The 23,565-nt window shown below is 42.9% G+C and overlaps 1 protein-coding gene across 1 annotated transcript in view; it reads left to right on the top strand.

Moving 5' to 3' along the window:
• Nucleotides 1-20,691, top strand: part of ADNP2 (ADNP homeobox 2) — a 33,441-nt gene extending 12,750 nt beyond the window's left edge. Inside the window, exons 3-4 of the mRNA XM_043443975.1 lie at nt 11,229-11,318; nt 15,990-20,691. Coding sequence (XP_043299910.1) covers nt 11,229-11,318; nt 15,990-19,232 — 3,333 coding nt within the window. The 3' untranslated portion in view covers nt 19,233-20,691. The remainder of the gene's footprint in view (nt 1-11,228; nt 11,319-15,989) is intronic.
• The last annotated feature ends 2,874 nt before the right edge of the window (nt 20,692-23,565 follow it).

Genomic DNA, 23,565 nt, shown 5'->3' with positions numbered 1-23,565 from the left:
AGCAACTAAAATTTTTCATCCTGGAGTCCTTCGATTTTGATATTGCATAAAACTGGACATTCCTCACTAACTTCTCCCTTAGTCTGGCTAAGATTATTTACTCATCTCAATTTGTTCAAGACTGTTAACTTTTTCTTTCCAAGACTGTGCTGACACAGATACATGTATACTTCACAAAAGAAAAAGTAAGACATTTGAATGGCATACCAGTATTAATTAACTACTTGGTTAAATTTTACTAATTCTTTTGGGGAGAAATTTTGTTTTTTTTAATTTGTAGTTGGTCTTATATTCCGCAAACTTTCTGAAAATTCAAGCAATATAAAAGTTCATTATAAAAAAAGTTCATTATAGAAAAATTAGAAAATATACATAGAAACATAGAGAAAAAAATGACTGACTTGTATGCTGTTACCCCAGAATCTCCATGGTAAACATTGTTATATTAATATCTTTTCAGATTTTTAGAAAAAAAGGACATGCTCTAACCATATGCTAGCTTTGTGTTTTCTTTTCACTGAATCCCACATTAAGAACTTTTTAATGTCAAATGTACTTACTCTTAATCCATTGTAGTATTTAGGGTTCTTGGTTAAAAGTGATGAAAACCAACACTGACCAAATGAAACGGGAGGGCATTTGTCTGACACCTGTCAGGGTCCTTTCTGTTTCCTTATCCAGCATTTCAGACTTCATAGTGAGAATGCACTTTGCCTTCTTGGCGTTCCAAAGTGTATATGACTCCACTCATCCTAAGAGTTAGGACCTCAAATCGTAGGCTGTATAGTTCTTGTCAGAAGCCTGGCTGAGGAAAGGAAACCTGAGGGAAAATAGGCTCTTCCACGAACCTTGTCTCCTTTTCTAAAAGTAGATCTAAACCTTAGAGTATCTTGAAGAGTTTCTTAAAAAGTTAACAATATTTGATCAGTTATATTAAAGGCTAGCTACATACTTTGAAGGGTACTGTGCAGAATGAAAATGTGGGGCTCTGAGCAGGCCCTACAAGTGTGCTGTCCCAGGCAGATGATGGCTCCCACATGATTTCAGCTTCTGAGTCAGGATGCTTCTGGTACCTGGATCCAGAGTGGGCTCTAGGCACCAAGTTATCTGCCAAACACCATGGTGCTGCCAGCCCAGGTGAGTCTGGTAACCTTGCCTCTTCCTCTCCCCAAGTCTGTACCTGGCTCTTAGCAGGGCAGCTGTGGAATGTGGACCCCCTGGCAGCCCGGCTGTTGCCCCAGGTGGTGGGCGAGAGTCCTAGAGTGGTTGTGGGAGAGGGGAGCTTGGAGGGTATGGGGACGGAGAGCAGGGACAGGCTGTGTCCCAGAAACGGTGGCGGTGGGACCGTGTGTGAGCTGAAGCTTCAGGCCCCTGGCATGCTCTTTGTTGTCCTGTCAGACTTCACGTCATAAAACAAATGCAGAGTTAAAATTATCAACACTTAAAAAATGGTGACAGCAGGGATTCAATCCTGCACTGACCTTTCTGAACACAGGACCCTGTACACCTGCATTGGTTGTAGTGTTGCATTGGTTGGTCTTTTCAAAGACTTTTCCAGTTCTTTAATTTAATAATTTAGTTTATTTAGCCTCATATGTTACAAATATTCAATATGTAATCAGTATAAAATAAGTAATGAACTATTTTAATCTCTTTTTTTCCCTTAAATCTTCTAAGTATACTTAGAAATTTTTTATAAAGGTAAGATATAACATGAAATTGCCTTTGCTGTGTGACTCGTGGGATCTTATTTCTCTGACCAGGGACTGAACCCAGGCTGTAGTGTTGAAATCTCCGAGTCCTAATCACTGGACCACCAGGGAATTGCCCATTTAGCCATTTTTAAGTGTACAATTCAGTACCATTAATTACATTCACACTGTTTTCCAACTAGGTTATCATCATCTCAAACAGAAACTCTTAATACTATTAAGTAATAATTCCCCATGCCCCCACCACAGCCCCTGATAACCTGTAATCTACTATATGTCTCTGTAGATTTGTCTATTAAAGATATTTCATGTGAGTGGAATCATGCAATATTGGATCTTTTGTGACTGGCTTATTTTACTTAATGATTTGAAGTTCGTGTTGTGGTATGTGTCAAAATGTTAGTCCTTTTTATGGCTAACTCACAGTCCATTGTATAACCACATATTGCATTTTATCAGTTCATCTGTTGATAGACACTCGGGTTGATTTTGTCTTTTGGCTATTGTGAATAATGCTGCAGTGAACTTTGGCTCACAGGTGTCTGTTTGAGGCCCTATTTTCATTTTTTTGCTGGATCATGTAATAATTGTTTAGCTTTTATGAGTACCCCCCTAACTTTCCAAAGTGGCTTGTACCCTTTTCAGTTCCCACCAGCCATGCATGAGGGGTCCAGTTTAGCCACAGCCTTGCTGTTTGTTCTTTTCCTCTCATCCTCTTTCTCTCCCTCCTCCCTCGCCACTGCGGCCACTAATGATGTTGAGCATCTTTTCATGTCCTTATTGGCCATTTGAATATCTTTGGAGATTTGCTTTCAAGTCTTGTTCATTTTTAAACCGGATTGTTTGTCTTTTTGTTGTTGAGGTGTGGTTTTTTATATATTTTGGATATTAAACCCTTATTAGGTATGATTTGTAAATGTTTTCTCCCATTCTCTTTTTACTTTCTTGATAATATCTTTTGATGCACAAAGTTTTATATTTTGATGGAGTCCTGTTTGTGTGTTTGCAGTGCTTTCTATGTTGTAACTAAGAAGGCATTGCCAGATTGAAGTTAAGATTTTCTATGTTTTCTTCTAAGAGTATTATGGTTGTAGTTCTTTTTGTTTAGATTGTTGATCCATATTGAATTAATTTTGTATATGGTGTGATGCAAGGGCCCAACTTCATTCTTTTGCATGTGGAAATCCAGTTGTTTCGGAGCCATTTATTTCACTAATTTTCCCCCATTGAATGGAGTTGGTAGCCTTGTAGAAAATGATTTGGCCATAGCTACGTAGATTTATTTCTGAACTCTCAGTTCTCTTTCATTAATCTGAATGTTTGTCCTTTACACTAGTATTACAGTGTTTTGATTACCATAGTTTTAAGTTTTGAATTTGAAAAGTGTGAGTTTTTCAACTTCTTTGTTTTTCTTTCCCCCAATATTGTTTCGGCTGTTAGGGGCCCCTTTCAATTTCGTATGAACTTAAGGATTGGAGTTTCTATTTCTGCCAGACTATTGGAATTTTGATTGGGATTATATTGTAGACCACGCTGGATAGTATTGACATCTTGGCAGTATTCCTACCCATGAATAAAGGATGTGTTTCTATTTTTTTAGGTCTTTAATGTCTTTCAATAATGTTTTGTAGTTTTCAGTCTACAAGACTTTCACCTTCTTGGTTATATTTATACCTAGGCATTTTATTATTTTAGATGGTATTGTAAATGAATTTGTTATCTTAATTTCCTTTTCAGATTTTTCATTACAGGTATATAGAAACACAACTAACTTATGTATGTTCATTTTGTACCCTGCATTTTTATTGAATTTATCATTACCTCTGGTATCTTATTTTGGATTCCTTTTTTTTTTTTTGGCTGTGCTGGGTCTTCACTGTTGCACACAGATTTTCTCTCGTTTCAGAGAGTGGGGACTACTCTGTAGTTGTGGTACGCAGGCTTCATTGTGGTGTCTTGCCTTGGTGCAGAGCATGGGCTCTGGGGTGCTGGGGCTTCAGTAGCTGTAGCACATGGCTCAGTATTTGCTGCTCCCGGGCTCCGGAGCACAGGCTCGGTAGTTGTGGCACATGGGCTTAGTTGCCCCTCGGCATGTGGGATCTTCCTGGATCAGGGATTGAACCCATGTCTCTTACATTTGCAGATGGATTCTTTACTACTCAGCCACAAGGGAAGCCCCACTTTGGATTCTTAATAGAATCATATCACCTGTGAATAGAAATAGTTTTACTTCTTCCCTTTCAATGTGGATGCCTTTTGTTTTTCTTGTCTGAGAGCTCTGGCTAGAACTCCAGGACAATACTGAATAGCAGTGGTGAAAGCAGGCCTCCTTGTCTTGTTTGCAGTGTTGGGAACGCTTTGGGTCTCTCACTGTTGAGTATGATGGTCTTGTTTGCAGTGTTGGGAACGCTTTGGGTCTCTCACTGTTGAGTATCATGGTGTCCCATCAGTGCCTTTTGTCTTGTTGAGAAAGTTCTATTCTAGTTTTCTAAGTGTTTTCTTAATCGTGAAAGGGTGTTGGATTTTGTCAGATGCTTTCTCTGCCACTTCAGGTAGTTGTGTGGGTCTTTCTCCCCTTTGTTCTGTTATCTTTGGTATATTACACTGATAGATTTTCTTATGCTGCCTCTGCTTGCATTCCTGATATAAATCCTACTTGGTCATAGTGTATAATCTGTAATCACTGTTGGGTTTTGTTCATTAGTATCCGTTAAGGAGTTTTCATTTTTATTCATAAAAAATATCTGTAATTTTCTTGTGATGTCTCTGTTTAGCTCTGTTATTAGGATAATGCTAGCCATGTAAAATGAATTAGGAAGTGTTACCTTCACTTCTGTTGTGGGGAGAAGAGTTTGAGAAGAACTGGTGTTAATTCTTCTTTAAATATTTGGTAGAATTAATCAGAAGGAAGCCATCTGGCCCTCGACTTTTCTTTGTTTTGATATTTTTGATTATGGCTTTTGATTCAATCTCTACTTGTTATAGGTTTGTTGAAATTTTCTATTTCTTGAATCACCTTGGATAATTAGTGTGTTTTTAGGAGTTTGTCTATTTCTTCTAGTTTATTTTGTTTGTATACAGTTGTTGCTAGTATTTTTGTCTAATCCTTTTATTTCTGTAAGATCAGTTGTAAAACACCCACTTTCATTTCTGGTTTTACTTAGTTTTATCTTCTCTCTTTTTTCTGTCAGTCTAACTCAACATTTGTGAATTTTGTTGATCTTTTCAAAGAAACAACTTTTGGTTTCTTTGATTATCTCTTTTCTTTATCTTTGTTCAGTTCTCAGGTTGTTTTAATTTTGGTGTGCAGCCAGCAAACTGTTCGGTTGTGAACACTAGGAAGCTGAGACTCATATCATGTGAACTTCCCCAGAATTACATTTTAATGCTGTAAAATAGTCACATCAATTACCTTCATTATTTTACTCACATTTTCCCATATAAAAGCTTAAACTTTTCTTTTCAGAGCTTGTGCTAGGAGAGTATGTGGCATATCTTGAATTTTCTGGACCTACAACAGAGATCAGCCCCAACCATACCTGGTGCTTGGTCACCCTAGTTAGGCAGGGCCAGCCCTTGAACCTCATTAAAATGGAGAGGAAACTAGTACCGGCCTGTTCAGTTTACACACAGACACACACACACACACAGACACACACACACACACAGACACACACACACAGACACACACACACAGACACACACACACACACACACACACGTAATTGGTGGGAGTGGGAAAGTGGAAGAGACATTAGATGTTCTTTCCATGTATACTGTGTGTGCTGCTTAGAATAGAGATTGCTAATATATGATGTGAACCCTTGAGGAGTCATGAAGTTATTTGGGAGTTATTACAGTTTTTCTGGTGGCTAAAAATTCATAGGTAAATGAAGCATTATCTGAGAGTTGAAAGCGATCTCTTCCATTAAATTACTGTTACATATCAAATGTTCATGGATACTGAGGTGATTAATAGTATCCAAATTTATTTTAAAATAGTAATGTTCTGGACTTCTCTGGTGGTCCAGTGGTGGAGAATCCACCTGCCAGTGCAGGGGTCATGGGTTCAGCCCCTGGTCCAGGAGGATTCCACATGCTGTGGGGCAGCTTGGCCTGTGCACCACAGCCACTGAGCCAGCGAGCTGCAAGTGCTGACCTCAGACTGCAGCTGCTGAAGCCCACGGGCCCTGGACCCCATGCTCTGCGTCTGGAGAAGCCAGTGCGCCACAGCTGGAGAAGGCCTGTGTGCAGCCCCAAAGACCCAGTGCAGCCAAAAATAAGTACATTTTAAAAATTAAAAATGTTACTGTTCCTAGCAGCTTTTGTCTTACTGTGTTTTCACAATGAGGATCTATCAGAGATACAAATACTGCCACATGGAGGCCAGAAATCTTTTAAAGAAGTGGTAGGAAAAGGGAATTTAGAAATAGAAGGTCCCTTGGTTAGAGTTTCAAAGTATCTGTCAGATTTATTGAGAGACATGAGCTAGAAGCAGTTAAGGTAGACCATCTAGTAGAAACTTGGATCCACATCATAGTTGCCTTTTTGGGGCTTGTGGGTTGTTACTTTGTAAACCTTTTCTCTCAGTCTTCTGTTGCCCCTTGTCCTCCCTGGAGCTCTTCCATTGTCCCCTGGCCCTTGCATTTAGAAAGCCCTCAGGACAGCCTGCCTTTGGTGTAGAAGTTTGGCTGCTCCTGTTCTTGCTTCACTGGGCCACACCGTGTTCCTTTCTGCTGCTCTAGGCAGAACTGCCATTTCTGAGGCAGCTCCCGCACTTAATTTCTGTGCATCAAGTATTAGATCAAGTTGGAACATTTAAACCAGTGTTTGCAAATTTGAGGTGGTTGCATCTGAATTAGGGAAGCTTAAAAAAAGGGTGCACTAAACCCACCCCTGTGACAATCTTCTGAGACCATTATATGTATAAATAGATTTTTTAATGTGTTACACTATGTTCTGACATCTTAACCTACAAAAAATATTGAAATAGTTAATCTGTTTATTTCCTAATGATTGAGTTTTCTTGTTCTTTAGTCACAAGTTGAGTCTAACTCTTTTCTGACCCCATGGACTGTCGCCCACCAGGCTCCTTTGTCCATGGGATTTCCCAGGCAAGAACACTGGAGTGGGTTGCCATTTCCTCCTCCAGGGGATATTCCCGACCCAGGCATTGAACCTGTGTCTCTTGCTTGGCAGGCAGATTCTTTACCACTGAGTCACCAGGGAAGCCCATACTAGCTCTTTTTTTTCCTGCATCTGACAGTGGAAAGCACTTCTTCCCTTAAATCCTTCTCATCTCCTGCTTACTTCTTCCTTTTCCAGTATTTTCTTATGAAAAATTGAAGCCTACAGAAGTACTGAAAGGATTGTACCATGAAAACCCATGTACCTCCCACCTAAATTGTATAAAATTAACACGCATATGTAATTCACCCATCATTCAACCTTATTAAAAAAAAAAGCTATCTGTTTGGCTGCACTGGGTCTTAGTTGCAACATGTGGGACCTTTAGTTTCAGCATGTGGGATCTAGTTCCCTGACCAGGAATTGAACCCAGACCCCATGCACTGAGAGTGCAGTGTGTTAGCCATTGGACCACCAGGGAAGTCCTTCTGTCTTATACTTTGATGCATTTCTAAGTTTCAGGCATTGATAAATTTGCCCTTAAACTCTTTCAGCATAGGTGTATCATTAACACTAGTATTTCTTACAACTTTTAGTGGGAGGGGAAGTTACATGTTTGTGAGGTGCACCTTAGCCGTCTCCAGTTGATGGGGTCTGGAAATGCACTGACTCATGCAGTACAAGCCCCTGTCAGGGCACAGGACCTCCTGTGGGAGTCAGACCCCGCCCACTCCACTGGTTACCATCATGCTGAAAATTTTCGCTGTGGGTGAGATTTGCCTGTCTGATATGAGTGAAATGATAGTTGCTCCTGGGGAAGATTCTTCTGTGTTGTTGCCCTGTAGCTGATCGTTCTTGTTGCTGAGGAAGATCCCATTCTGTGAGTAGTTTGTTGTTGATTCTTCTAATGTGAACACCTAGGCTGTTTCTGGTTTGGGGTTATTATGAGTAAGGTTCTTATAAATACTCTTATAGAGCTTCCCCGGTGGCTCAGACGGTAAAGAATCTGCCTGCAAAGCAGGTGATGTGGTTTTGATCCCTGGGTTGGGAAGATCACCCAGAGAAGGGAATGGCTACCCACTCCAGTATTGCCTGGAAAATTCCATGGACAGAGGAGCCTGGTGGGGTTGCAAAGAGCCAGACACAGCTAAGCAACTAGCACTTTTTTTTTTCAAATATTCTTATAAAAGTGTTTTTTGTGGGTAGCTGTTTTGGTATTTCTTGGATAAATACCTAGATTTGGTATTATCCAAAGCAGTTGTCTGATTTCACACTTCTGTCAGCAGTGTGGGAGGGTTTCCCTTGCCCCACATTCTTACTAACATTCGATAGTGCTGGTTTTAAAAAAATTTTTGAAATGAAGCCTAAAATAGATGTAAGAATGTTCTTTATGTTACCATATAGCATAGTTGTTAGCTACATGTTTTTGGGAGATCCCCTTTTCAGGTTGAGAAATTTTCTTATTCTTACTTTGCTGAGAGCAGAAATTATGACTGATGGTTGAATTTTGTCAGATGACTTTTCTATATTTATGTAATTTTCTTTTCTTAGTCTAGTGAATTACATGGTTTTTGTGTTTGTTATTTTTTAAGAAAAGAAATTGTTAAACCAACCTCTATCCCTGGGATAAATTCCACTTGGTCCTTTTTAGTATGAGGATTGATTGGCAAACATTTTGTTAAGGATTTTTCATCTGTGTTTTTGAAGGGTAGGTCTGTAGTTTTCATTTTCTGTTAGATCTTTGTCAAGTCTTGGCCAGCCTTGTGAAATGAATTCGGAGCTGTTTCTTCCTTTTTATTTTCTGGAAGAGTCTATGTAGAATTGATAATACCATGTTTAGTAGACTTCCCAGTGAAGCTATCTAGAATTGAAGTTTTCTTTGTGGGAAGGGTTTTAATTATGGAGTCAATGTCTACACTAGATATCAGACTATCAGGTTATCTGATTTTCCTGAGTGAGCTTTTTCTTATGTTCTTTGAAGAGATTTGTCCTTGTCAGTTTAATTTGTCAAATTTATTGGCATTATGGTGGTCATATTATTTTCTCATCTGTAGGAACCATGGTGGTATCTGTGTATTTTTTGGCCGCTCTGGGTTTTCGTTGCTTTGCACAGGCTTTCTCTAGTTGTGGCGAGTGGGGGCTTCTTTGTCGCAGGGCGCTGACTTCTCATCGCCGTGGCTTCCCTTGCTGCAGAGCATGGGCTCTAGGTGCAAGGGCTTCAGCATTTGCAGTTTGCGGGCTTAGTTGCACCCCGGCATGTGGAATCTTCCTGGACCAGGGATTGGACTGGTGTCCCTTGCATTGGCAGGCGGATTCTTATCCACTTGCCACTGGGAAAGTCCTCCCCTCTGTTTTTGACATTGGTGATTTATATCAGCTTTTTTTTGACTACTGGTCACATGACATTGATTTCCTTCTTTTTATCTTTAACCTCTCTATGATTTTGTATTTGAAGTGAAATTTTTGTAGACAGCATATAATTGTTGCTGTTGTTCAGTCTCTTAAGTTGTGTTCCACTCTTTGCGACCTCATGGACTGTAACATGCCAGGCTCCTCTGTCCTCCACTGTCTCCTGGAGTTTGCTCAAATTCTTGCCGGTGATGCTATCTAACCATCTTATCCTCTGCCACCCCCTTCACCTTTTGCCTCAGTCTTTCCTAGCATCAGGGTCTCTTCCAGTGCGTCTGCCCTTTGTATCACTTGGCCAGAGTATTGGAGCTTCAGCAACAATCCTTCCATATTCAGGGTTGATTTCCTTCAGGACTGGTTTGATCTCCTTGCTGTCCAGGGGACTCTCAATAGTCTTCTCCAACACCACAATTTGAAAGCAGTTCTTTGGTGCTCAGCCTTCTTTATGGACCAACTCTCACATCCATACATGACTGCTGGAAAAACCATAGCTTTCACTAAATGGACCTTTGCTGGCAAGATGATGTCTGCTTTTTAATACGTTGTCTAGGCTTGTTGTAGATTTTCTTCCAAGGAGCAGGCGTCTTTTAATTTCATGTTTGTGGTCACCCTCTGCAGGGATTTTGGAGCTGAAGAAAGTAAAATCTGTCACTGCTTGCACTTTTTCACCTTCTAGTTGCCATGAAGCGATGGGACTGGATATCATGATCTTAGTTTTTCGAATGTTTAGTGTTAAGCCAGCTTTTTTACCCTCCTTTTTCACCTTCATCAAAAGGCTCTTTAGTTCCTCTTCACTTGCTGCCATTAGAGTGGTATCATCTACATATCTGAGGTTGATGAATCCCAGCAGTCTTGATTCCAGTTTGTGAATTCAGCTAGCCCGACATTTTGGATGATGTACTCTGCAAAGAAGTTAAATAAGCAGGGTGACAGTATGCAGCCTTGTATTCCTTTCCTGATTTTGAACCAGTCAACATATAATTGGATTGTGGTTTTTAACTCAGTATGACATTCTGTACTTCTTATTTGAGTGTTTAGACCAGAGGTAGGCAAACTGGACCAAATCTGGCTTGCTGTCCATTTTGTAAATAAACTTCTTGGAATACAGCTTTGCTTGTCTGTGTTTACATACTGTCTGTGGCTGCTTTTGTGCACAGTGGTGAGCTTGAGGAGTTGTTTCAGACAGACTGTTTGCTGGCGAAGCCTTACATATTCACCATCTGACTTCTTACCAACACTTGGAGTGCCCATGTCATCCCACCCGACATGCGTCTCCATGGGGCTTACACTGGGAAGACAGTGTTTGTTCATGTGGTTTTTCTCTTTCAGAAATTATTTGTGGGAAATCTCATCTGTTTATTTCTTAAAAGACTGTATTTTTAAAACTATATATATATTTATATATGTTTTTGAATTTATGGAAGACTACAGACATGGAAAGAATCCAGCACCCCAACAAGTATGGCTAGGAAGGAAATCAGCTCTGTAATAGGACAGTTTAATGAAGCGCAAACAAGAAAGTGTGGGAAAGGAAGAAAAAAAAATGTATTGAATTTAAGACACTGTGAAACTGAGATTTACTAAGTATAAACTCTGTAAGGACTTGACATAAATTGAAAGGCAGCTGCTGAAGTACAGAAGCTGTAGTATTAACTTGGATTATTTCAGCATTTTCCCCAGGTCTCCAGCTTGATGGGAACTCTGTCAGAGTTTGCCATGGGGTAGATTTCCCTTTCTCTTTTTCTCCCGCTCCCTCCCTTTCTTCGCACTGTGCAACATAGGGGATCTCATTTCCCTGACAAGGGGTTGAATCTTTGCTCCCTGCATTGGGAGTGCTGGGATTCGTAACCACTGGTCCACCAGAGAGGTCCTTCCCATGTAGATTTCTTAAGTGCCAAAGAATCCCATTGGTTTCTAATTCAATATTTCTTTATCTTCTGAAATTACGTAATAATCTTTGTTTTTCTCCCTTTCTAAAAGGACCTTAAAGGCTTTGACCCAGGAGAGAAGTACTTTTATAACACATCATGGGGAGATATTTCTCTGTGGGAACCTTCTGGAAAGAAACTGGTATGTATTTTTATTTCCAGTTTTCATGTTTCCTCAGAACATGGGGTAAGTGTCGGTTTAGTTCTGAGGAACACCACATGTTTTGGGGTTGCAGATGAATGAAAGGGAGGAGGAGGGGTATAATGTAAACATTTAGGGAAATAGAAAAAGTTAAATGTTTTATAATGCAGTATTGATGCTGTGAGAGTTTTCTGCATGTAAAAAGTTGATGAAGTGATACAGGGAAATTATTATATTACTGTTATATGCCTCTGATATAAGTAGGGCTTCTGAGTTATGTAACTATTCTGAGTAAAAAGAAATGACTTCAAGTATGAGCATACATTCTGGTTTCAAAAATTAAAAATATGGAGTTTGAATCGGGAACACAATTTACAATAAATTTGAAACCTCGTAGTTAAGCAGATTCCAGCTAAACTATGTGACGCACTGCTGAATTCTCCTTTTAAAAGTGTTTCCTCTGGAAAACCTTCCTGCTGCCCAGCTGCTAGGTTAGCACCTCGTCAGCTCCAGGCAGCTCGCCCCAAGGGGACCGGCCTCCGCTCACTGCCTCCCCCGCCCATTTGTCCAAATAGCGTTGTCCTTGAGAATTCTGGCTTAAAAAAACTTTCTGTAACTTATCAGTCGTTTTTCTGTCAGAATTTTATTTGTAAACATTTTTGTTGTCACCTTGTCCTCTTGAGTCCCGCTTTCTGCCTGTTCTGTGTTCTCTTCCCTTCCTTGACCCGACATTCCCCTCTTCACCAACAGACACAAGATTCCTTGAAACCGCTCTGATTTGGCTATTCTGCTCAGAACAGCTCATGGCTTTTCAAATATGCCTTGTTTTGAATACCTCGGCTTCGTGATTATATTCTTAGGCCTCTCTGATTTTTCTCATCTGAATTCCTAAAAGATTATATTATGTAACATGCAATATAATGTATAATTATATGCTCTTCATCAAGAAACATTTTTTGAATTCCTGCTACAACTTTCTGAGTGCTTGATGCAAAGAGGTGAAAGTTAGGATTCTTTTCCTTAGGGAGTTTATGTTTTTGTTTGTGTGAATGGACACAAAAAGTTAAATAACAATATGAAATAGTGGAGATTGAATTTGTTAAATAGGTACCATATTCAGAAAAAATAAACCACTGTTAGCTGGCGTGGTAGAGGCTGTGTCACCTGCTAGTTTTAGTACCTTACTTTGTATTCATAGATAGCCTTCTTTAATTTGTGGCTGGGTAATAGGATTTTTGAACAAAGACAGTTTTTCGGCCACTGTAGCAGGAATGTGCTACTCGGCTGGATTATGTGGCTCATGCTTCAGAGAAATGAGATGTGCTGGATATCTGGATTTGGGATGGAGCTGCTTGTGTTATGTTGGAAATGAAGCCTAGCTGTTACGGGACCTGAAGATGTGGCCTTAGGCAGATGGGGAAACAGGGATAATCTCGGAGACAAGGCATCCTGCAGCGGCCAGGATGCCTGACTCCACTTCTTTCTCCTTCTCTCCTTGGTTATTTTTCTGTTACAGTGAACCAAGGTATCACACTCCAGTTATTTCTGATTGATCACTCTTCTAGAACTTTGACATACAGGTTTTTGTCTAAACATTTGCTTTCACTTCTCTTGGGCAGTTGCCAGGTGTGAGATTGCTGGGTTGTGCAATATATGGTCCATCTCTGTAACAAACTGCCGGACTGTTTTCCAAAGTGGCTGTACCGTGTTGCTTTCCCACCAGTGGTGTGTGTACTGGCTGCTCTGTGTCCTCACTGGACTCTGTCAGGGTTTTTGTGCTTTTGGATTTAACTGCTTATTTTCCATTTTAATAGGCTTGTAGTGGTGTCTTCTCTGGTTTTAATTTGCATCTCCCTACTGACTAACAATGTTGAGCATCTTTTTGTGTGCTTCTTTGGCATCTGGATACCCTCTTTAGTTTAAAGTGTTCGACTCTTAAATGTTTTGCCAATTTTCTAAAAATTGGGTCATATGTGTCCTTACTGAGACTTGAACATGTCCACAGTGTGTTTTATGGACACAAGTCCTGTATTAGGTATGTGGTTTGTAAATAGTCTTCTAGCCTGTGGTTTGTCTTTTTACCTTTTAAAGTATCTTTCAAAGAGAAGATTTCTTACTTTGATGAAATCCTGTTTGTAATTTTTTTCTACTGTTGTTCAGTTACTCAGTCATGTCTGACTCTGCAACCCAATGGACTGCAGCACACCAGGCTTCCCTGTCCTTCCACTATCTCCCAAAGTTTGTTCAAACTCAGGTCCATTGAGTTGATGATGCCATCCAACAATCTCATCCTCTGTCATCCCCTTCTCCTGCCCTCAGTCTTTCCAAGCATTGGGGTCTTTTCCAGTCAGTGGGCTCTTTGCATCAGGTGGCCAAAGTATTGGAGCTTCAGCTTCAGTATCAGTCCTTCTAATGAATATTCAGGGTTGATTGTCTTTTCCAGTGAGTCGGCTCTTTGCATCAGGTGGCCAAAGTATTGGAGCTTCAGCTTCAGTATCCTTGCAGTCCAAAGGGACTCTCAACAGTCTTTTCATGCATTACAGTTGAAAGCATCAATTCTTAGACGCTCAGCCTTCTTTATGGTCCAACTCTCACAGCCATACATGGCTACTGGAAAAACCAGAGCTTTGACTAAATGGACCTTTGTTGGCAAAGTTATGTCTCTGTTTTTTAATACGGTGTCTAGGTTTGTCATAGATTTTCTTCTAAGGAGCAAGCGTTTTTTAATTTCGTGGCTGCAGTCACCGTCAACAGTGATTTTGGAGTCCAAGAAAATAAAAGTCTGTCACTGTTGCCTTTTTCCCCCCATCTATTTGCCATGAAGTGATGGGACCGTATGCCATGATCTTCGTTTTTTGAATGTTAAGTTTTAAGCCAGTTTTTACATTCCTCTTTGACCTTCATCAAGAGGCTGTTTAGTTCCTCTTTGCTTTCTGCCATTAGGGTGGTGTCACCTGCATATCTGAGGTTATTGTTATTTCTCCTGGCAACCTTGATTCCAGCTTGTGCTTTATCCAGCCTGGTATTTTGCATGATGTACTCTGCATTGAAGTTAAAGAAGGAGGGTGACAATATACAACCTTGATGAACTCCTTTCCCAGTTTTGAACCAGTGTGTTGTTTTCATGTCTGGTTCTAACTGTTGCTTTTTGATCAGCATACAGATTTCTCAGGAGGCATGTATTTTCTATTATGGATTGTATTTATGATGTGTTATATAAGAAATCTTCCCTTGATCCAAAGATCTGTTCAATACTAACAGATAGTAGCAAATTGTTAGTTCTGTTGACTCTTTAACTGGGTGTAATTTTCATTAAGTATCTGGTTTTTCAATACAGTATTTGTGGAGTATAAGATGCTCCATTTTAAATGAACCATAAATGAAACTAAAGTAATACTTCACTTAAGTTGTGATGTAACATTAAACTGTCAGCTGTAAGGTGTTTCCAGATTTCTGAGATATTAAAATAGAAAAAAGTGTGTCCGAATTGGTGAAACATATTTTTTAAAATGTGTTGTGTGGTTGGCTGTCCCCTAGGTTTTTTTTTTTTGATTCTGCTGGAAGTGCCAGAACCTGGGATTTCTTAATTGTTGAAAAGGCAGTAGTGACATGTTGAATGTGTTTGTGTGCTTTCTCTGATCAGTGACCCAAGAGGAAGACTGCGTGATTAGCAGAGAGGGTGACAGAACCCACAGGAGGGGAATTTGTGTGTGTGTGTGTGAGAGTGGTCTCCGGGCACATGTCTGGGAAGGACGGGGGTGGCCAGCAGCCACTGCATCAGTGGGAAACAGCTGCAGAGTGGGAAGACCTCTGCCCCGTTGTCTGACCTGTCCACACCCCGGCTTTCCTGCTCTGTGAAACTAGGCCCAGTGTTTTCTGGTGCTCCAGCTCTGGGGTCTGGTGCCTGCCGAGCTACTCTCATGTCAGACCAACAAGGCTTCCTGGATGTTAGAACACACTGTGCTCCTCAGTTGGCCAGCTGTTGTGCGAATGTCTGTTCTTGTGCCCCGGGCTTGTTGAATTCCCCATATTTGCCTTACAGAGAGAGAACACGTTGTCAGAGCGGCAGTCTATGGCTTGAACTTACCTCAGGCTTATTCACAGTGAGTGAGCCACAGCCCCTCTGTCTTCAGTGGTTGTCACTGTCCATTTGTCTCCTGGAATCTGGGAAATGAAAGACGGGTGATCAGTTTAACAATTATCAAGTTTGGTTATGTTAGAACATTCCAGAAGTTTTAGAATTTGGAGTAAAAACAACTTGGAACTAAGAAAAGTGGGATGAGAACGGGAGAAAGTAATTTTTTCTTGCTGAGAATTGAGTTTAATTGATGCAGTTGAATCAGAGTACAGGATTAAATGAGATTTGTGGTTTTAATCGCTGGCTTTGGAAACAGGGTTCAGGTAGCTATGTTTCTGGGGCCAAACGCTGTTTGTATGTATGGCCTAAATGCTGAGAATAGTTACTACATTTTAAAGTGTTTTAGGAAAAAAATGAAAAGGGTTTTATGATGTGAGTGTTATCTGTAGGTGCTTTTCCTTACAGCACAGCCCTAGATCCAGCAAGTTAGAAGGAAAAAATCATTTACTTGTTAACTGTAGATGGTGTAGCATCTGATTTTTATTAAACTATGTAGTTTTATTAAACTATGCTTGACATTTTTTTTTTAACAGAGATACCGAACAAAACCATACTGTTGCAGCCTCTGTAAATACTCCACAAAAGTGCTTACTTCATTCAAAAATCATTTACATCGTTACCATGAAGATGAAATTGACCAGGAGCTGGTGATCCCTTGCCCAAACTGTGTGTTTTCCTCTCAACCCAGAGTTGTGGGAAGGCACTTCAGAATGTTTCATGCACCTGCTCGGAAAGTCCAGAATTACACAGTGAATATTTTAGGTGAAACTAAATCATCTAGGAGTGATGTGATAAGTTTTACATGTTTAAAATGTAACTTTTCAAACACACTGTACTACAGCATGAAGAAGCATGTGCTGGTAGCACATTTTCACTACTTAATTAACTCCTATTTTGGCCTGAGAACTGAGGAGGTGGGTGAGCATCCTGGAGCTGACGACACCCTCTGTGCAGAGAAGTTGCTCGCGTCTGACAGGTATTACTGTAAAAAGTGCAACGCCAATGCCAGCAGCCAGGACGCTTTAATGTATCATATTTTGACATCCGATATACACCGGGATTTGGAGAATAAGCTTAGGTCTGTCATCTCAGAACATATTAAGAAGACTGGCCTTTTGAAGCAGATGCATATTGCTCCCAAACCAGCTACACACGTGGCCGTACCGCCGAATAGCAGTGCTCCGGGCATCCCAGCCTCATCTCCTTGCTACCACCTTGCCTTGCCGCAGAACGGCCAGAGCCAGACTGTGGTGCAGCCGGTTCAGGGTGCAGCCCCTCCGGCGACTGTGGCCGCGGGGGCTGTGGGCAGTGTCACCCACTCTCCGCCAGCCGTTGCCCAGCCTCATGTGACTCTGGTCTCCAGTCCCCTGCCAGTGGGCCAGAGCAGCCTCACTCTGCCGCCCTCGACGCCTCAGCCTGTCTTTCTCTCTCATGGAGTCCCACTTAATCAGGCAGCAAATCCTCCTGTGTTGCCCTTGAGTCAGCCGGTTGGACCTGTAAATAAGTCTGTTGGAACCAGTGTCCTCCCCATAAACCAGACCATCCGCCCGGGGGTTTTGCCGCTCAGCCAGCCTGTGGGGCCCATAAGCAGGCCAGTTGGACCTGGAGTTCTTTCGGTGAATAGACCCGTTGGGTCTGGGGTCCTCCCTGTCAACCCCTCTGTCACCCCTGGAGTGCTTCAGGCAGTCTCGCCAGGGGTGATTTCTGTGAGTCGGACAGTCCCGTCAGGGGTCCTTCCTGCAGGACAGGTGACCCCTGCTGGGGTCATCCCTTCAGGACAGACAGCGACTTCTGGGGTTCTTCCTGCTGGCCAGGTGGTTCAGTCAGGGGTGCTCCCTATCGGGCAGACGGCCCCCTCGGGAGCACTGCCCACAGGGCTGACGGTCCCACTGCGGGTGCTCCCTCCTGGCCAGGTAGTCCCACCTGGGCTCCTTCCCCCCAACCAGACAGTCTCGTCAGCCGTTCTTCCTGTGAACCAGGGCATTAACTCTGGTGTTCTTCAGCTCAGTCCGCAGGTCATGTCAGGAGTTCTTCCTATGGGCCAGCCAGTGAGGCCTGGGGTCCTGCAGCTTAATCAGTCTGTGAATACCAACATTCTGCCTGCAAATCAGACCATTAGACCCGGTGCTTCGCCAAACACCACTTTCCTGACATCAGGCTCTATTCTCAGACAGCTCATACCCACAGGGAAACAAGTGAATGGCATTCCCACGTACACACTTGCCCCGGTGTCTGTCACTCTGCCAGTGCCCCCTGGAAGCGTCGCCACTGTTGCCCCTCCCCAGATGCCCATCCAGCTCCTGCAGTCGGGCACAGCTGCCCAGATGGCCAGTTCCATGGCTGGCATGCCCTCCCCTCCCGTGGTGGTAAATGCCACTCAGAGTATGTTTGTTCAGGCCTCTTCGTCTGTGGCAGAGGCAAATCAGGTGCTCAAACAGGCCAAGCAATGGAAAACCTGTCCTGTTTGCAATGAGCTCTTCCCTTCCAATGTGTACCAGGTCCATATGGAAGTGGCGCATAAGCACAGTGAATCCAAAGCTGCTGACAAACTGGAGCCAGAGAAACTGGCGGCATGTGCGCCATTTTTAAAGTGGATGAGAGAGAAGACAGTTCGATGTCTGTCTTGTAAGTGCTTAGTTTCGGAGGAGGAGCTTATCCATCACTTACTGATGCATGGCCTGGGGTGCTTGTTCTGCCCGTGCACCTTCCACGATATCAGAGGCCTCTCAGAGCACAGTCGGACCATGCACCTGGGGAAGAAGAAGCTGCCCATGGATTACAGTAACAAAGGTTTTCAACTGGATATCGATGCCAACGGCAACCTGCTGTTTCCCCACCTTGACTTTATTACCATATTGCCTAAGGAGGAGCTGGGCGAGCGGGAGGTCTACCTGGCCATCCTGGCGGGGATACACTCCAAGTCGCTGGTGCCCGTGTACATCAAGGTGAGGCCCCAGGCTGAGGGTGCTTCCGGGAGGCCCGGCAAGCAGGTGTTGACCTGCCCCTTTTGCTTTGGCACGTTTGTGACAACGGAGGCATACGAGCTGCATCTGAAGGAGAGGCACCACATCACGCCCACAGTCCACACGATTCTGAAGTCTCCGGCCTTCAAGTGCATCCACTGCTGCGGGGTCTACACTGGCAACATGACGCTGGCAGCCATTGCCATCCACCTGCTGCGCTGCCGCAGCGCCCCCAAGGACAGCAGCCCTGACCTGCAGGGCCAGCCCGGCCTCCTGGAGAACAGCGAGCTGCTTTTAGTCAACGGTGAGGTGATCCATGATACCAGCTTCTCAGTGAAGAGAAAGCTGCCTGATGGTCACTCCGGGGCCGAAGACCAGAGGGATGGCGCGGAGCCGCCCGTCGTCATAGACGCGGACGCAGACCCGGCCCCAGAAAAGGCAGTGAGTGCTGCACCTGTTAAACGGCAGCGGAGTGAGGGCAGGACGGAGGGACCGCCCGTTAGTGACGACGCTCTTCAGATTTTAGCATTAAATCCTAAAAAGTACGAAGACCGTTCTTACGAAGACAAAAAGCAGTTTCTTAGGGATTATTTCCACAAGAGACCATATCCCAGTAAAAAGGAAATAGAGTTGTTATCTTCACTCTTATGGGTGTGGAAAATTGACGTGGCTTCATTTTTTGGAAAAAGAAGGTATATTTGCATGAAAGCAATAAAAAATCACAAGCCTTCTGTACTTTTAGGCTTTGACATGTCTGAACTTAAAAATGTTAAACACAGTTTGAACTTTGAGCATGAACCACAAAACTTGTAAAAAAAAAAAAAAAGGAAATCTAAAGTATTAGATAATTAGTTTTTTCAATTGAGATTTTTAAAAATGTTATTTTCTTCACTGTATGTTGAACTAATCAATTTCAGTGGTCTTTATGCTGCTCTTTAGATTTATTTCAGGTGCTCAGAAAGACTTCTGTATAAAGAAGTGAGTAGTTCTTTCAAATTTGTTTCCTGCAGTTTGATTTTGTAAGAATTACTTTTTGTTTTTTTCTCTGTCATGTAAATTAAATCTTTTGATATTTCATGCACGCCTTGTTTTCCCAGTAGTGTCACTATCGTATGATAAAAACTGAAATCTATATATGTTTATTTTTCATTTAAGGAAATTTCAGCTTGTTTCAGAACACTTGATTAACTGCAAATTAAAACTGCTCTCCCTCAGCTTCCCAAGTAGCAACAGACGATACAGTAAATGTTTAGAGAAGTGAGTAGCAGCCCCTGTGACATGTCTGGTTCATTAAGGATGCACTGCATTAACTTATGCTGATTTCTTCTTGTAAGGTATTTGCTAATTAGATTATAATTTTGATTTACGTTTTTTCAGTTGTTTACGTCCTAACAGTTGTTTCTGATTGTAACTCAGAAAACCAAATGTTTTCATTTGTTAAAAATATACTGAACCTGAAGTCTGGTATTTAAATCAAGAATTATTTTACAAATAAAGTAATTCTGTAGGTACAAAATACTTCTCACTGTAGACTTTTCCCCTCTTTTTGATATGGTGATAAGTCTTCTCCATTCAAAGACAAGACAGTAAATCTTTAGTGCCTTTAGAACAAACACTGAAAACACACACACAAGCTGACCTAACTGTGCATAAACCAGCGAAAGGGAAGGTCAGTGTTACTCAGGAATAAAATGTTGACCCCTGAGTGTGGCTACTAAGATTTAAACACAGGTTTTTAGGGAACAAGGTGAAACACATGGACTGGAGCTAGTCTCCTGGTTGGTGTATTAAATCTGACAGTTTCCTGAAGGTAAATTTATTCATTCTAGGAAAATGGGCTTTCCCATAGCCTGGTGTCCAGGTTACTGGGATGGGCTATTGCTAAGGAATCAAGTGTGTTACTGTCCTTCGGCCAACGAGGCCTCATTTTTTCCACAAAATCTGAAATAACTTAAAGCACCAGAAGCAGTTATGGAGACCAGCCTGTTTGACCTTGAGCCACAGTGCTGGTGATGCACAGCAGAGGTGCCTGTGCTGCGTTCTTGGAAGATGCGACAGTCTCTGGGAAATCAGATACTGTTACCACGTGGAGTTTTAAAGTATAATTCTTGCATGTCATTGCTGTAATGTACATTTTTGAGGCAATCGTGAAACTGGCGTGTGTGTGATTGTTGGTGTGCTCTGTTGTAAATTCAAAGAGCTTGTTCCAGTTTGTTTTTTTTACCTATTGTTTTCAGAGTGTCTATTTTGAATTAAAACTTGTTATACCACTGCAAGTAGAACTGTTTAATTCTTTTAAATGTTGAAACATCACGATGATTCAGAAACAGTTTAAACATGGAAGTAGATACCATATTTGTTGTTGTGAAAATAAGCACACCCCCAAAGGCTGAATAATTACAGGGTCACAAAATAGCTGTGGCTGGAGATCCTTGCTTTGTGTGATGGTGGCCGGGAGTTGCCTTTCTCTAGGCTGAGCTGCTTGCCGTCTGTGTGGCTTGACCTGCACCCCTTCTGTTTGCGTTTGGGGCCTGGTCAGCCTGTCGGGCCGACCATCCTGTCCACTGCAGGATCAGAGCAGCGTCGCCAGCCTCTTCCCTCCCAGTTGTGGCCCCAGCACCCTCCCCCGGCTGTGTCCCTCCAGGCAGAGAGGAGTAGCCCTGAGCAGAAACTCTGTGGTGAAGGAATTCTGGTTGCTAGCTGTAGTCCAGCTTTTGATGTGGAGTCTTTTTATATGCTAGTTACTGGCTATTAAACACTTTTTAGGCTTTTAGATCAAAATTTGATGTAAACTGAGCTTCAAAAGCATATGGGAGTTCTTGTAAAAAAATGAGTAAATTTATTAGGTATGCTGTGCGTATGTGGGATCTTAGTTCCCCAACCAGGGACTGAACCCCTGCCCCCTGCAGTGGAAGTGTTGCCTCTTAAACACTGGGAATTCCCTAAGTTTATTATTTGAAAATGAAAAACTGAACTATAGATTAATAGTTTAGTGGTGGGGGATTTTTATGCTATCATTTAAAAGATTGGAAATTGAGAAGGAAAGAAAATTCTTTTTTATTTTCATGGTTTCAAAAAGGTATATATTTAAATTTTAATCTATGCATGAACTTTAAAAATATTACATATTTGGAGACACTGCTTTGGGAAATATCCCCAGTGTTTTTGCTTCAAGTAATAAATCCTTCCTTCTCCTTCCGTCTTCCCCCAAATTACATATTTGAAGTCTATTCGGTGAAAGACAAATTAGAATGTAGCATTTAATTTCTGAATTCTGTTACCATGGTTTTGGGATATGTTATTTTTTAACAGCCAGGAACCTCATCACTTCATTTGTTACAGTGAATAGTAAATGAGGAGAACTGGGGAGGCCCCAGAAAGCCTTTCATCCACCTGGTAACAGGGCAGGCCCTTCGCCACCGCTCCTGTGGTTGATTTTTCTTTTGGTGACTGCTGTCCCACCCGCCTGTCAGCGTGCTGCTTCCAGAATGGAGCTCTGCGGATCTTTGTCAGATTGCATTGGTAACTCAGCTGAGGAACAGGTCAGCTTTGATGTCACCTCATCCTAAGGCCCTTGAATGTTTTCTTTAAGAAGCTGCAGGCGAGTGAGGTCGGACAGGCAGAGTGTGGCTCCTGTGGCTTTAGTGGGCAGCAGGCCTCACAGGACTGACTGCGCCACAAGCTGCGAGACCCCAGCGAAGCTGCGGGAGTCATGTCTCCAGCTTCTGGGCTGTGGGCCACAGGCCGGTGTGAGGGCGCAGACTGCGGGATGCTGTGCCAAGGACAGCGCTGGTGCCAGGGCCGTGTCGGCATCACAGGATCGCGGAGACGACCTGGCACAGGGTCGCCCACTCCTGCCCCCTCACCCTCATCAATGTGATCAAACAGAACACAGCCAGTCAGTGAAGAAGCCAGGCTGGTCCTGAAAGCCGACAGGACAGGAGACCCTCATCCACATACCACCAGGTAACCACAAAAACAGCTGCTGTATTGCCACTGGATTGGCATCCTGGGCAGAGGCGCTCTTCGGGAAGCCCTGGTGCAGGTATGTCCCAGGGAAGGGCTGTTGCTCACACTAGTCCTGCAGTCGGCCTCCTGGGGCGGGCGGGGTGGACACGTAGTCCTCTCTCTCAGGCTCAGGCCAGGTCCGTCTCCCTGCAGAAGCCACCCGGTTGTGGTTCTTCACTCAGTTTTGCGGTAAGGCCTCTGGGAATGCTGTGCTGTGGCTGATTCTCAGCCACCTTCCTTTGCTCTCAGAGCAGCAGCCGCGCCAGGCCTGCGGGAGCTGGTGGTTCGTCCCCAAGTCCCCAAGGACCACCGCTCCAAGGCGGGTGGTCATCCACCTCTGTTACCCTTTCCAACAGCCTCACATCTGATGCTTACGTGCAGCTCTTTCTTACTAGAGGAAGCAATGGCTCTCACTAAGAAAAGAAAAAAGAGCCCCAAAACACTAACCAAGTTTATACATTGTTTTTAAACCGCCTTGCTCGTGAGTAATAAACATTTACCAACAGTTAACCGTTGCTGGGACGTGGGCTGAGTATTCTAATGGTGACGGTGATGATCTGCTTTCCTTACTTGGTCTGTGTCGGTGCAGCTGTTACATGCATTTTAACTCTCAACAGTCTTACGAGGTGAATGGTAGTATCCATACGTAAGGAAAACGCAAAGTTCTTTTTCCTTTTTCCATATAAAGGCACCTGAGGTTAAGTGAGCTGCCCGAGGCAGGGAGCTAGTTAGGTGGAAGGAGTGGGGGGTGACGGTCGTGCTGCTGTGCTCCACTCTTCTGTTCATGTATTAACAGGTCCCTATTTAAGCCTCAGTGCTCCTGTGAGTAGGTATTATTTTGCCTGTGCTTTCAAGGTGAAGATGAGGATTCCAAGGTGGTGTGTCCAGCTGTCGCAGTCTGCTTACGACTGAGGGATTTCTCTGAACTTTTAGTACCAACACTGGGAATATCCAGGCAGGCGGGGACAAGTTGGTCACCCTACCCAGAGGTCAGTTCACCTCCCCACAGTGACACATCACTTAAGGGATGCGGTACTATTGCTAATAAATACCCGTTCTCCGGGCGTGCACGTCACCCTGTTGGTGTGGAGGCTCAGGGCACCCTGCCCTGGATGGTTACAGCAGCGACAGCAGCAGG

This window comes from Cervus canadensis, chromosome 23 (assembly GCF_019320065.1).
Source record: "Cervus canadensis isolate Bull #8, Minnesota chromosome 23, ASM1932006v1, whole genome shotgun sequence".
NCBI lineage: Eukaryota > Metazoa > Chordata > Mammalia > Artiodactyla > Cervidae > Cervus > Cervus canadensis.
The sequence above is the reverse complement of the archived record's forward strand: the minus strand, read 5'-3'. Positions and strand labels throughout refer to the sequence as shown.